Source organism: Chiroxiphia lanceolata, chromosome 2 (genome assembly GCF_009829145.1).
Source record: "Chiroxiphia lanceolata isolate bChiLan1 chromosome 2, bChiLan1.pri, whole genome shotgun sequence".
NCBI lineage: Eukaryota > Metazoa > Chordata > Aves > Passeriformes > Pipridae > Chiroxiphia > Chiroxiphia lanceolata.
In genome coordinates this window covers 88,886,951-88,902,348 of record NC_045638.1, presented here as the reverse complement: position 1 = coordinate 88,902,348, position 15,398 = coordinate 88,886,951, and the positions used below count along the sequence as shown (strand labels likewise).

The following is a 15,398-nucleotide window of genomic DNA, read 5'->3' as shown; positions in this document are numbered from 1 at the left end:
TTTGACACTTCCAGGGATGGGGCAACCACAGCTTCCCTCGGCAACCTGTGGAAGGAGTTAGGCTGGACTTGCAAAGGTGCTGCTGCAGAAGAGCCACGTTTTCTGTGGTTTTGGGTTTGGTTGGGGTTTTTTTGTTGTTGTTTTTATTTTTTTTTTAATATTATTGTTTCCCTACACAGGACAGCACCTCCATGCAGACCATGTAACTACTCGACCTGCTGTCCTAACAAGAGCCCCACTCTCTTTTAACATCTGAAATATTCAAAGAACTAAAAAAAGCATAACTATCCCCTGGACTATCCTCTCCGAAGGGGTCCAGTTCTTCAACTAACACTGAAGAAAGTTCAAAAACTACTTGAAAAACCAAACCAAAACAAATCCATCCCTTCTCCTCCCATTTCATGTCAGCACTGGAATCCAAACCAGACCACAATCTCTAGAGCAACATCTCTTAGGGATGGTTATATAGGGTTTAAAAAGTACAATTATTTACCACAGAAATAACTTACCTTTCAGGGTACATGATTCCACAGAGGCAGAATACAATATACCTTTTTTTGAACTTTTGAACTAGAGGAACTGTGGACACTTGATCTTTTGTTACAGTTGCAGACTTTTACATTAATTACAAATAAATACCATTATGCAGCCACATTATAGGGTAGATTTAATGGTATTAAAAAAAAATTCTTCATTTCAGTCCCAAGCCTCAATTTGGTCATCTGGGCTACACAAATAATTATTAGAAGAATATTAAAGCCTCTTTGAAGAGTATCTATGAAACAAGGAGGTCAATGGGATAGGGACATATTAAAACTTGATATTTAAGTGTTCAAGATTTTGACAAAGTTTCCAGCTAGACACTACATCCTTACTTGTGCAGGTGTCCCTCAAAAGCAGGGCTTAGATGTGAGTTGAAAAAAATGCAAGAAATGCTCAAAGAAAAAATGTCAAGTTTTTAATTTACAAGTTCCACAGAACACAGTGACAACGCTCTCCTACACAGCAATCATCCCTTCTAATTTGACACAACAACTTTTATTCAAATACAAACAGTAATGGGAGAATCAGGCAGGTTTTCCTTGGGACAGAAGTCTGGACCTTGTTGAGCTTCACAGTTTATCCACAGCCCTCCACGCTACTGTGAGTAACTGTGAGCGCTTCTGATCAGAGGTATCCTCGTTGGGCAGTACAGGAGTGCTGGAAGAAAACCTCCCCACGTGGCGATGGTACACATACACTGTGTCTGATCCAGAGTTGTATGTTCTTGTGACATACAACTGTGCCAGTAATCCCCTCAAAGGGATATCCTGGGACTGGTCCCAGCACTGTGGCTTTACTCGGCCTTTTGTCTGACAGGAATTCTCTCAGTCAAGACAGAGACGTAGAGTTTGAGCCAAGCGTATGTGATGCCCAGAGCACAGTATACAGAGGTCAGCAACAGAGGGACAAAAGGGAAGTGCCATTTCCAGGGGGTCAGGGGAAATATAATTTCACAGAAGATTTCCAAAGGCACGAGTTGGATGAGGTAGATTGCTTCAAGCCAGTTAAGGAGAGGCTTCTCTCTCCTGTCAGAGGAATTAAAAAAGAGGTAGCGTTAAAATACAGGATGTTAACTGAAAATAACAATTCTGTTTTTCAGCTATCACTGGTGACCAGAGCAAAGAATATCTATTAGTTCACAACAAGGCTTTAAATAATTTAAAAAGTTTCAGAAAAACAAAACAAAACAAAAAACCCCAGCATGATAGCCAAGACTACAGCTAATTTCCTTATCATGTGGCTTTTACACCAAGTTCCAAGATGCCTTGGAATCTAAGGAGAAACCTTATCAGCTGCTGTATTTCACCTCACCTCCTTTCAGTGAACAACTGAACAGACCTTCACACACACACTTGTTCCGCCAAAGTTGTTCTACATCCAAAGATGGGAAATGTCACACTTATTTTAACCTCTTCCCCCAAGCTTTCTGTAGGATGTACTGTCTAGCCAATCTCTCTGGCAAAGGACATCGGTGGTAGGGTTTTGACTGCAGGTACCTTACAGGGAATTTCAAGTTCTGACAGGAATTTGTTCGTTTTGGCAAGTTAGGAACAAGAAACTTGCAAAAGCCCCGTTTCTAGACAAAAGCTAAGCTCCTACAGAGCTTTTTTAGTTAGAGCTCTTGAGACAGAATGATTGAATTCTTAAATACTAAGGGGGAAAAAGCAGTCTGCCCCCAAAAAAACCCACCTACAAAAAATAGGTGCTTGAAGTACTGAACACATATTTACAGCCCTTTTGACATCCCTCATTACAGCTTGGTTTTGCCCTGAAAAAAGTCTGGGAAACAGGGAAGCGGAGACTACAGGGGTTGTAAGGACAAGCAGAATCTTTGGTCAAGTAGGTAAGAGATCAATAGGCTGTAAAACTACACAGGATGATTTTGACAATTACATGTTCTGGCAGCCAAATGTTTGCAGTTTGGTTGACAAATCACAGCTTGTAATGTACATTATTTATAACCTGTCCCTTCCACATATTAAAATACTACTACTGTAAAAAAACAGAGCAGAGTAAGATAAACAATCACCAGATAACTCACTGTAATAAGTGCTCTGAGACTGAATTAAATCCTCACAGGATACAGCATCACAACTCCATGCTTTAACAGGGTATCAGGCAGGTGGGGATCTACAGCCTGCTGGGACTAACTGGGCAGCTGTCACAACTCAAACATAACCAGGATGTGCTGTAATAATCCTAACTAAAGCACTGCCTCCTGAGAAGTGCTGCAGCAGCATCTTTTGACTAGTAACACTTCAACCTGATACTTCAGCATCGGTTTTCTGTGCTGTTTGCCCCCCTTAAGGCTGTTTCCAGTGCCAGAAGAAATGTTGTTGTTCCTGGCATTGAGAATGAAGTTTCTTTAATTACCTGAATAGAGATTTCAATGAAGAGAAGCTATAAACAGTAAACAGCAGCATAAGCAGTATTTTAAGTGGAAGTTCTGAAAAGCAAAGAACATTATGGACTTTTAAAATTAATTATGAAAACTTCTTGCCATATGAATTGCAGTATCTTTAAATCCTACTAGTCACGCTTGCATTGTCCAAATTTATTTTCTCCATACCTACATGTTTTACTACTCAGGATACTAAAAATAAGCATAGATGTTTACTACAGCAAATGCCAAGCATTTGCAATACACTTACTTCAATTATCTATAAACATACTGAACACAATAATTATAATTACAATTTGTGATAGCACTGCAAATAACATTTCCCTATTCAAAAGAAATCACAAATCACTGGGAAGTGATTAAAGCAAAAATGACAGGCAAATCAACACTATTGAGCTCTATGTCGCACACGAGATAAAAATTAACTAATAGAGAAAGCAGAGGAAGTTTCTTATTTCTGAAGGCAGCAGCTGTCACAAATAAGCAGCACTGTCAGACCAAAAGATTGTGACTGCCTGGATCTGAACTCTCCCAGAAGGATGACAATCAATTCAATGTTACAGTGTTGTCGTAACCACCATGGCCTGGAGTTTGAGAAAAGCAAACAGGGCCCTGATTAACTGAAAAGGTCGGAGGTGAATGAAGGAACAAAGGTTTTGGTCACAAAGACACATCTGTCCCTGCATGCACTGACTTAACTGATGCTACTACATGGTTTTTTAATTTAAGCACAGTACTGGCAGCATAAGGAAGCAGTCAGCTGGAAAACAGCCTGCCAGGGCTGTAGTTTCAAATTGTCTTCATCAGTTTTGCCTGACATGGTTATGACAACGGGAAGTTTCTGGAACTGTGGCAGAGCAAGGGATAACAAATATTGACTGACAACTTCTCACCCCTATTTCAATTTGAGGCCTATTTCAACTACGGTCTTTCTACAGCTTTTTAACCCAATGATTCTTTTCACTAGTTGGAGAGTTTGCATTTATGGAAACAGGCTGACATACAGCCTCCTTGCAACTTTCAAGGTATTATATAAATTAATCCAAACCCATTACCTGCATGACATCTCTGGAAAAAAACCCCAAAGTAGTAAGATGAAACCACAGAAAGAAGAACACTTTACCTGGTGGAGTGAACAACAATGGAAAAAGTGAGAAATGCCCTGTTGTTGTCAGAATCAAGTAGATGCCAGCATCCTTGGCTCTCTGAATAGACAACAAGCTAAAAAATGACAAGAATTTGTTATGCTTTTGTCTTTTAGTAAAGAAACTTAATTTCAGCAGAGCACTACACAATTCACAAGAGAGTGAAGAACAGGTCAAATAGCTTCAGGGTACCACAGTCCCTCCAAACACTGGACCTGTGATGAAGTCTCCTGCTTCCAAACTACATGGCCCCAGAAATAAAAACACAGGAGAAAAATTATCCAGGAAACCCTCCCCCAGAAAACCACACACCCACTGAACAAAACTACTGGCAAGGCCTGACAGAAAACAAGAGCTTAAACATCACTAAATCTCTGAGGGAGGAAAATACAGTTTAGAGCAATACTGGTCAGGCAGTTTATGAACTACAGCCTACTTCTACCCTAGGCAGGCATAAAGTTCTTGTCAAGTATTATTCTTGTCAAGCACAGTGCAGAAGATCCCTTTCCTCAGCCGGCTGCTGACCAATTTATCCAGCATTTTAGAACATGAACCACAGCACTCATCAAGGTTTGATCTGTGCCTGAAATTAATTTACTTTAAGTGCACTACACTGTTCCAGCTTAAGGCATTCTATAAACACCTTCATCTTCTGAAATATACTGAAAACAAAGTGATCCCCTTGGAGGATTCCTTAACAAGTGGCTGCAGGTCCACTTTGGCCAACTATTGTGTACAAAACTCACCTTAAAGGCAGAATAGCAAGGAGTATTGCTTTTTCGTGCACGTGCCAGCCAAACATGAAGGAGCTCAGCGCACAAAGAACAAGGCACTGCAGAAAGCCTCTGGGCCCTTGAGGTTTAAACCAAAGACAGAAAACAGAGGGCTAGAAACAACAGGCAAAAACAGGACTTCAGTGAAAAGTTTGGCAATCCTGAACACAAGCCATCGTCCAAAGAGATTTTTCAATGTTAATACACCCCACTGCACTCAGGTTGTGCTTGTGTGGCACAAGCATTACATAGCACTGGAGGAACCAGATCTATTTGGGTGTATGAGTAGAGCCTGAAGGAATTCTGTCGAAATAACAGGAGGGGAAAGTAGACTGAAAGACCATAGCCAATTCCCTGCCATTTGCATGCAAGAACTGTCTTTCAATCTAAGTCACTAAATTCATTTTATCAAAGTCACCACATGAAGGTGTTGAAACAAAGATTTCCCATTAAAGGCTAGTTACTCATTAAAGTGAAAAGGACTGTGTGTCTGGGTAATTCCTTACTGAACCTCTCATTCTGCGCTTGCCATGTGAAGAACACTAGATTCACCTGTGGTTCATGCTGTTAGGAACACTGTAAGCTGCTCAAACAGCTCCATCAGGAACTCCATCCAGGTCAACTACCTTCTATCACAAAAGGTTACTTCTAGCTCGGCACACAGACTGGTTTTGATCCAAGTTTGCTTTTAACACTCTTTTAACCATTGACAGGGGCCATAAATGTAAGTTCATATTCAAAGAAATTTTATTGTGTATCAAGAAAGATATTAAGTCCAAATTTATTCTAATAACTGGCTTTATTATTTTTTTTTAAAAGAAAACATATTTGTTGCCCTAGAATTAAAATTCCTGTGAGGTGTACACTAATCAATTAAAACCTAATAGGGACAAAACATATGAAGTTTCAAAAAATACTAGTTGTTCTTACCAGTATAGCTATGAAAGTACAGATTAATGCTGCCAGTGGAGTCACTGAAGGGAGGACAGTGTGCTGAAATTCTTGAACCAGCCCTCCTGTCATGGAGGCTTTAGGGATTTTTGTGTGATCAAGAAAATTGCACTTTAAACCTAAAAACAAAACATAAAGAAGCACAAACTGAAAAGTGCCAATAAAGAAAATGAAGTAGCTGAACTAAGTACACCGACAAGTCTTTTCTTTTTTTAAAGGATAGCAGAGGGAAGTGATTGATCTCTGACCTACTGCTGAGAACTTACACATTGCATTACGTGGACAATCAGATAATTTATAGCAATCTGAAAACGTAATTTACTACATGGATTTCAAATGGGGCAGACTAAAATCCAGAGAGCAATATCAGCAAATGGGCACCAAGCAGCAAGATCAGCATACTGACCAAGGATTGTTAGTGCTTTATCCATGGCATTGTACAAAGCCCAGAAGTTCGGGGCCCAATAAGCATGGCAGAGGCCTCGCTTGAAAGGAAAAAGTCGTGAAATGACTTGAGGCAGCTGGCCCTACAGAAAACAGAAGAAGAAAGAAACGACCTCTTTAGACAAGACATGGTATTTTTATAAGGCAATTTTTTAACAGATCTGGGGAATAACATGTGAAAAAGGGGTTATTACCAATACTAGGAAGGGTCCCAAAGACAGAGCAGAAACAAGACAGACAATCAGTCCGAGAAGAGTTACATGAAGAAAACTGAAACTTCTCCACTTCAGGGATCCATCTACAAGAAACAAATAGATTACGAAAACAGTTACTGTGGGAAGCGAAAAGGGAGACAAAGCATTCCACACTGACAGAGAATTGATAGCACCTATTTTAGAAGGGGCACACAGCCTTTTATGGCAATACATTCAGTTGCTTCCTTCAACAGTCAGCTGGCATTTATCTTTTTCCACACTGTAGAATGCAGGAGCTGCAATCTTTCGGTGTTTTCCAAATTTACCTTCCCTGTTCACATGAGGAGTATCAGGCATGCTTTAGTGCTAAAAAGTGGAGAGAAACTCAAAGAAGGACTTTGAAATGGCTTCTGATGCTATCTAATTGTTTCATATCCATAACAGTTCTTATGGCCTCCAAGTGCCACCTGCAGTTTGTTCATGCTCGTTCTTCTTAACAAAGAACTTAACAAGGGACTCAAAGTAACAGGAATTGTACAGAAACAAATGTATTTCAAAGATCTTGCAAGATCCTGTCAATTCTGCTCTCAAGGAGAATTTTTGTTTGACACACAGCCATTTTGTTCCAACTGCATCTGCATATCTTGAGGGTTCCCCTAGTTGCACTGATTACCCAATCCCCAAAAGCCAGTGAGGAAAACCCCATCTTACCTGCATTATTTGCAGTAAAACAATAGGATCGTAACAAATAAATGCCATATGCTGGGGCCACGTACAAGTAGATGTGTTTGAAATGCAGAAGAACAGCAAAAAGAAGAGCGCCCTCCAAATACCTTTTCTAAAAGAAAAACAAAACCCAAGCTCTTTTTCCTGTACTCTGTACTAACTCTTAATGGTCCCCTGTTGTACTCCTACGGTGATGGGACAGTTATTACAGGCATTAAAAAAACCCCAACAAGTATTTACTTCAAATTACAAACTCAGTAGTATTATGCACAAAAGGTATGGAGAAGGAAACTATCGTGTTACACCATACTTGGACAACTGGGACAGGCCTCCCTTCCCCACAGCTTCAGAAGTATGTTTTCTAAGGACTGGTGATCTGGAAGAGGATGGCAAGAAATGATGCCACATTGCTCAGCTATAATACAGAATTTAGTTTTCTCAGTGGGAACTGCAATGCTGCAGCATTAGCAAGCAATTATGGTGAGTTTCAAGTTCTTCTCCTCCCTCTGAAACTCAACAAATAATTAGGCATCCAGCTCTGCACACCTCAACATCAAGCCACTACCACTGCCTTCAACATGGGCAGCTCAGTGAAGTGAATTAATGCATCTAAACACATATGACAACAAATAGATGAGAATCACTTGAGTTTACCTGACACAGACGAGCAACAGAAAGAAGCATCAGCCCAAACAGAAAGCCATTGTACTGGAAGTGAATATCTGAACTTGAGTCAAGAAAGGAATAAAGCAAGGTTTCTTCACTATTATGTTTTCTGGGGAAGACTCAAAGTTCTGAACAATAAATTCAAATTAAAATGGAATTTAAATCAAGAAAGCAATCTTAAATTCACACCACGCTAAATTATTATTTAAAATTAACTGTTAGTACTCTTAGACACAAAATCTACTAATGCTAGCACATTACCTTGATGAAATGGAACACAACAATCTACATATGTATTATGCAATTTATATAAGACAAACCAAAACCAGGCTAAATCTCCACTTAAATTTTTAAGCACTAATGTTACCAAATAAGTTATATTTCTTAAAAAAGGAGTCTATGCAGCAGTTGGAGAAAACGTTGAGAAGAGATTTAATTGATGAAATAGATAACGGTTGATGGGCAAGCTCTGGGTAATGTCCATGTGTTAGAATAACAAATTAAAAGTTCAGGGCTTGGCTCTGGAGGAGGAAGTTAATGAAGCCTGGAAGATAAATTTATTTTTGAGAACTGAACACCAGGAATGCAGAATTTATAAACCACAAAGACATGTTACATAACCCAGAGATGTCCTATCTGAGAAAAAGACAATAAAAAGACTGAAAATGTGAACTAATTAGCATGAGAAGCAAGAAATCAATAACCAATAGAAGAGAGAACACTAATTAATGAAGAGAACTACGTAACTTGTAAGCCAATGAACATTAATTCCTTTGTTTGCTGAAGTGTATAAATAGTCAAAAGTTTTGATAACTGATATACACCTTTTCTGGAGCTATCCCCACATACCTCTACACTGAATAAAGTGATGTCAACTTTTTAACCGAATAAACTGGTCAATTTCTCAGTTTCTGGTGACAGTTCCTGGCAACCAGAACAGGAGCAGGTTGCCCAGAGCAGCTGTGGATTCCTCATCCCTGGAAGTGTTCAAGGTCAGTTTGGATGAGGCTTTGAGCAACCTGGTCTAGTGGAAGGTGTCCTTTCCCATGGCATAGGTGTTGAAACTAGATGGTCTTTAAGGTCCCTTCCAACCCAACTCAACTCTATGATTCGATTCTGTGATATCTTCTTTTAGAAAGCCTCCCTAATTCCCATATATCATTAGCCAATTGAATACAGCTTGAACTTAAAGCGCTTTGAAGATTTTCCTTGCCATGGGACAAACTTGGAATCACACCCAGAAAATACAGCCTGCCTGCTAATACTTATGTAGGCAGGTGGAGGAGGAGCACCCAACAGGAACAGACAGGTTGCTGCCAGACTGGTTGGTTCTCCTGCAGTTCTGGCAAATCAGACGACGAACTGACTAATTTTCATTTTGCCAAATAAGAATTCTAATAAAAACATGAAGTTATTTAACTAACCTCAGAAACAAAACCAGTAGTGTTATTTGCTGTGACAGTAATATGAATTGGTACCACACACTGCAACACATTGTTAAACCAACAAAATAACACAAACAGTCCATAATGGTTTGAAAGGATACGATCCACAATTAACAACCCAAAATTCCACAAGAGCAGAACAGCAAGAATAAATGCTGGTTTTTCCAGGATATCCTTTGCAGCTCGTTTTCCATTTATGCATCTGCAGCACCTGAACAAAGGCAGAAGAAACAGAAGTTTTAATTCAAACAGACAACAAAAGCATTGTTGGTTTACAGAGCTGAAAGGTGCACTTAATCTGAAGTTAGCCCTTTTATCAGGATGGAAGACGATGATAAAATCCTTTCTAAATTCATCAAGGGCAGTGTCATGACAGTGTCATGAATAAAGTTTAGTAAAAGAAGGATTTTCAATTTCAAAGCCGTAGTGTGTTCCACATACTAAAGCTGATGTTAACTAACTTAGCCTCAGGTTCAAGTCCTGCATTCACTAAGTGTAAAGCTGTCACAGCCTGCTTGCCATCATGGATGAGCAACACATTGCTACATCTGGAGACAACATACCAAGCTGGTATTTAAGGCTAGACATTAACTTCTTCCATCCCCCCTCCCTCAATATTATGAGTTATCTCTGTTGTCTAAAAATCCTATTACTTCTCTGCGTGAAGCAATATGGTTCATATTATTTCTGAAGGCAAGGTTAGGTCAGATTAAAAAGTTACAGATGATTTGTGTTGAAATACTATTGTAGAGCCATTTTAAGAAAGCCAGCTCATATACGGAATCATGAAATGGTTTGAGTTGGAAGGGACCTTTCAAGGTCATGTAGTCCATACCCCCTGCCATGGGCAGGGACACCTTCCACTAGACCAGGTTGCTTAAAGCCCTGTCCAACCTGGCCTTGAATTTTTCCAGGCATGGGACATCTATCACCTCTCTTAGCAAAATGACCCTGTGCAGACACCAGCCCTGAGCCTTCAGCCCCACATTCATATATCTGTGAGCCAAAACAACAAAAAGAAAAAAAAGTCACAATGCAAAGCTAGCTCATTTCAAATAAAGTAAATAAAAGGGCTTAGGCAGTGCTCCAGTCAGAGAATTTTCTACCTGGATTTTGATTGACAGATTAAAACTAGGGAAGACTGTTACAGCCAAATCATTAAGGTAAACAACATAGTTCTCAAAACATTCTCCACTCTACTCTTTAGGTATTAGATAAATACTTCTTTACAAAGTCAGGCCATACTGGAAGTATCCAATCCTATTATTTTTCTGTTAGACTTGGAATAATCAGTTTATCATCAAAAATACCAAAAACACTGGAGCAACTTTGCATATTTGATACTTTGTGACAAATTTCCTTTTGTGACAAATTTCCTTTATGCTTCTACTCTGGAAGAATAGAGCAGCAAGAAAAATAACAATAAAAAAGCCTATTCTGAGCACACAAGCTGTCCTTCAAGTCCTACAAAATGAACCCAGAGACAGAAACAAAACCAACTATAACACATGAAACAGCAGTTAATGTCTGACTGCGCGCAAATCTACCACATGTATAGAAACTGCATCTCCCAGAACAAAACATTAGATTGTGTTTATCACTGTATTCCAAATTTCTCCTTGAACAGGTTAAAGCAACTTCAGTATTTCCACGCATTTACAAGCTCATTCGTACAGTTATTTGTTGTGGTACGTATTAAAGACTACCCACTGTCCCTAAAATCAGAACGTTAAGACTTACTCATGAACTCCATATATGAAGAGGATATCTGTAAAAATGACAGAAAGTCTTTGGAAGAAAATGGTCGCGCGACTGGTGTAATTCAGGTTCTCGATAACCAACATCTGTGGGTCGAAGTACTTGGCCACGTGCGAGAGTGCATATTCAAACCAGGCAAAAAACGGTGGATAATCCAGGGTCCATTCCGAAGTTGCCTAACAACAAAAGAAGATTAAATAGTTTAAGACAACCCATGCTGTTTGCAGTCCTTCAGGTACAGATGGTCACAGCAAATCAGCTGATGTGTTCTATCTCAGTAGCCTCTATTTAACAGAAACTACTCCACAGTGAGTAGCCAGCTCTGTGGTGCTGAGCATGATTTAAGCTGTTCTTTTGCAGTACTGGCAGAGAGACAGAACATCTCCTGATTAGTAGGAAAAGATTAAACAGCATTTTATGTATCTGCACCTAACCAATATATAACTGTCTGTTCTTTATAAATCAACTTACTGTAATAGGGCCAATATTAAAAAATCTCAATAAAACAGATCACAGTGAATAGGGGTCTACATTGGAGCAAGCACCAACACAATCAGCCTTGCTACAGTCTCAAAATAACTCATTCATAAGTCTTAACTCTCATATGACCTTATCAAGACCAAATGGCATTATGTGATCTTTGCCTATAAGGACAGCTGTTATGCTCTGAACAATCCTTGGCTGTGGGAATAGGAGAGGAAGAAGGAGAAACAGAGCAGGTTGGGATGAGGTATATTTTTCAGTGTGCATGTTCCCAAATGCTTATCTCATGCTGATAAAAGGCATCCTATTCTCTGGCACTGGGATCGTGCTGGCATCACAGAAATGTGGTTTACAATACTGGATCAGCCTTACAAAGTTCTGACCTGCACAAATCGTTTACTCCTGGATACACAGGTCCCAGATGCTTAAGTGGAGGAGTACTAAAGTCTATGATATGTATCCCTATACTCCAGAAGATACTATAAGATAGACTCAGTCTATATAATTGGGTTTTAATCTATCACAAACTTAAAGTGGATTCATCTAGACAAAAATCAATGCACACTACTAGTACATGAGCAAAGGCTCAAAACTTTATTAAAGTGACTGATTTCATAACGTACATATGTGTATACCCATTTGTATAATTCATTTTATATTCTGATAACTGTGTATCATCCAGGACAAGAGCAAAGTGAGCAGCAATTTACCATGCAACTTGCTCCTGTGCTACACAGCCTTTCTAATAACCCACATGCCTTAACTGCTCTTGCCATTCTGCCTTCTTAAGTACTTGCAGTTTCCCAAAAGAACTCTCATTTTTTTAACTAATGCTATACAGGGCCAACAAATTGCGACTGGTATGTTTTTGTCCCACTGCACGACACCCACCAAGCAGCTCTTCCAGCATTCACAAAGTCTGACATACCCAATGTGCCTACAATTCGTACACAGCTAAAAAACCCCAAACATACTTACCTCGTAGTACCACTGAGAGAGGGGTAAGTTGTGGGTGATGGCAAGCCAGTTCCTGTGTACTTCAAAATCTGTGGAATAACTACAGAAGGGGTATATTAAATGTCACATACATGCACTTAAAGGAGAAACATTTCAGAGTACCTCACCATAGGCAGGTAAAAAGGAAGTCTCTACTGATGAGCTCTAGGGCACAACTGTGGTCAAGTAACTGAAACAGTAGCAAAGATGCTGCATGAACTTTGTGCCAAGGATATATGAGAGAATCCTTGAATGTGCTGGGTTGGAAGGGACCTTAAAGATCACCTAGTTCCAACTCCCCTGCCATGGGCAGGGAACCTTCTACTAGACCAGATTGCTCAAAGCCCCATCCAACCCGGTCTTGAACACTTCCAGGGATAGGGCAGCCGCAGCTGCTCTGGGCAACCTGTGCCAGTGCCTCGCCATCCTCACAGGGAAGCATATTTTCTTGACATCTAACCTAAATCTCTCCTCTTTTAGTTTAAAAATCGTTCCTCCTTGTCCTATCACTATCTGACCGTATAAAAAGTCACTCATATAGCTGGCTAAAGGACACGAACTATTTATAGTTTGACCTTTTCAGACAATTAAAACGAAATTCCAGGTTTTAACTGACTTTTTATACCAATATGGTTGTTGTTTGTTTGTTTTTTCCACGGTAAAAAAACTTTTAAAATTATGAAGCGCTAACGTTCCAGTATGTTAAACAACCTGAACCTTAAAACTAACGCGAACGGCCAGCCGGGAGGGGCTGGAAGGGCTCCCAAAGACAAAAGCAAAGCTGTGCCACGCCGCGGAGGCGGCGCCGCCCCGCTCCCCTCACCAACCCGGGGAACACAAGGGGACGGCGGCCCCACGCCGCCCGCGGCCACCGCCCCCAGGGGTTCGGGGCAGCCCAGCGCCACCCGCTCCCGCCTCATTCCCAGGGCCGCTCCTTACTATGCGGGGATCAGGAGGCACTTGAGGAAGGACACGCCGAGCGCCAGCGCGCGGAACCAGCCGCGGCCGCCCGCCGCCATGGCGCGCGAGCCCCCAACCCTGCGCATGCGCCGCGCCCGCCTCCTCGGTTTGAAGCGCGCGCCCGCCCCGCCCATCCGCCCGCAGCGGCGTCGGGAGCGCCACTACGCATGCGCGGGGAGCGCTCCGCCTATCGCTGTCATGGGCACGAGCTGAAAGAGGGGAAATTCGGGTTGGATATCGGGAAGTGGTTTGTCTGCGTGAGTGTGGTGGGGCATTGGCACAGGTTGCCCTGAGAAGCTGTAGATGCCCCATCCCTGGCAGTACTCAAGGCCACGTTGGATGGGACTCTGAATAACCTAGTCTAGTGGAGGGTGTCCCTGTCCATGGCAGGGGGGCTGGAACTAGATGATCTTTAAGGTCCCTTCCAGTCCTTAACGCTCTATGATTCATTCTGTGATGTGGGGTTGAGTGGTTGTTGAGAGGTCTTACTTGTTTAGCTTAACGAGTTTTAAATAAGAACAAGTCACTTAAGAGCTCTAATAGTGTGTGATTTAGCATGCTGCTCGCCTGGCTTTGCTTAGCATGAGCAGCTGGATTTGCTGAAGTCTTAGGCTGAACTTTAACCTGGATATGCTTTTGGCTGGAACAAAGTTAATTTTCTTCTTAGTAGTTGGTACAGTGCTGTGTTTTGAATTTATTATGAAAATACCATTGATAACACAGTGATTTTTAATTGCTGCTAAGTAGTGCTTACTCAAAATCAAGGATTTTTCAGATTCCCATGCTCTGCCAGCAAGCAGGTGCACAAGAAGTACAAACCAGAAGACAAGGAGGCTGCAGCCATCAGCAGAAGCTCCAACTTGGCAAAAGCAGTTAATGTCCTGCCTATATGAACACAGAAAAAGAATCCAATAAGGTGTTAAAAGGCCCCAGACCAAAAATCACTGTTGGACCAAGAAGCACATGAATAATGAACATGTAGAATAAGGGTATAAAAGCTCAGGGATTTCTTTGTTTGGGGTCCCTTTGTGGAGGCACAGGTCAGCTTGAGCTGAACTGCTGCTGTACTCCATTAACTCCATAAGTCCAGCACTGAGACTGATACAGGAAATGCAGGGCTGAGCCTGAAGAAGGAGAAAGCTCGCCTGACAGTGAGTGTGTGTGTGGGTGAGGAGTCGAAAGGGGCACCAGCTGGGGCTCACTGGAGCCACCCACTGTGAAGGGACTCTGGTCCTTGCTGTTAAAGTTCTCAGGTGGTGTGTGTGCAACTCCTTGAGCGGTGTGAGAATGCTCAGGCAGCGGCTTTCCTCTGACATGGGTGATGTGGGACTGGGTGGGTGCGGGACCTGCAGTGGGGCTGGGTAGTTGACTCTGAATGTTGTGGGGTTGATTGGTTGTGGGACCACTTACGGAGTTGGGCACTGTTGGGCCTGGGTGATGTGAGGCCACCCAAACTTCACTAGGCTGAAGCTGCTTCCAATTACACCAGCTTACCTCTGCTCCAGGGAGGTGCCATCTCAAACCAGTGTCGTTGGTGTCTGAGTCAGCTTCCAGGTACAAAGCATTCTTTCGGAGGAAAAAGCTCAATTTTTAATACCTTCCTCCCAGCCTGCAGGGTAGATGCATACAAGGCTGATGCCTTCTCGCTTCCTTACAGCAAACCTTCATGAATTTAGGAATAGGACCTTATAGGAGCTGCATGAAATCACAAAGACAATGTCTTCAACTTGTATTTTCCTGTACAGCAGCAATATATTATGGTTTACTCAAACTCAGGGACTAGAGACAAATCCAAAAGCATTAGGGTTTAAATAGGGTTTTCACTGGAAAAACGAATTCTCTGTTTATAAACGTTTGAAACATAAATGAGCTAATGCTTTTAAAATGGTTTTGAGTATTTCTGAAGGCTTGTT

The 15,398-nt window shown here is 41.3% G+C and overlaps 1 protein-coding gene across 2 annotated transcripts; it reads right to left on the bottom strand.

Annotated features, from left to right (window-relative positions):
- Positions 1 to 936: 936 nt before the first annotated feature.
- Positions 937 to 15,180, bottom strand: ALG8 (ALG8 alpha-1,3-glucosyltransferase). Of its 2 annotated transcripts, none has more exons than XM_032678473.1 (13): positions 14,980 to 15,180; positions 12,508 to 12,586; positions 11,029 to 11,222; positions 9,390 to 9,499; positions 7,832 to 7,899; positions 7,163 to 7,289; positions 6,452 to 6,555; positions 6,220 to 6,340; positions 5,793 to 5,932; positions 4,836 to 4,975; positions 4,068 to 4,165; positions 2,917 to 2,989; positions 937 to 1,568 (listed from the first exon to the last, which is right to left on the bottom strand). In XM_032678473.1, the coding sequence occupies exons 3-13, from the start codon at positions 11,130 to 11,132 to the stop codon at positions 1,337 to 1,339; spliced, it is 1,317 nt and encodes a 438-aa protein (XP_032534364.1). In that variant the 5' UTR covers positions 11,133 to 11,222; positions 12,508 to 12,586; positions 14,980 to 15,180; the 3' UTR covers positions 937 to 1,336. The 2 variants fall into 2 exon arrangements, with proteins under 2 accessions (XP_032534364.1, XP_032534363.1); XM_032678472.1 differs by lacking the exon at positions 14,980 to 15,180 and adding an exon at positions 13,465 to 13,565.
- Positions 15,181 to 15,398: the final 218 nt, after the last annotated feature.

Bases quoted from the DNA above. Each gene is read 5' to 3' on its own strand.
- ALG8 (XM_032678472.1), bottom strand. From the start codon at position 13,544: ATGGCGGCGGGCGGCCGCGGCTGGTTCCGCGCGCTGGCGCTCGGCGTG. The intron at 9,500-11,028 runs GTAAGTCTTAAC...GCCTTTGTTCAG, and splicing joins TTCATATATGGAGTTCATGA to GTGCTGCAGATGCATAAATG. The intron at 4,166-4,835 runs GTGAGTTTTGTA...GTCATTTTTTAG, and splicing joins CTTGCTATTCTGCCTTTAAG to CTTGTTGTCTATTCAGAGAG.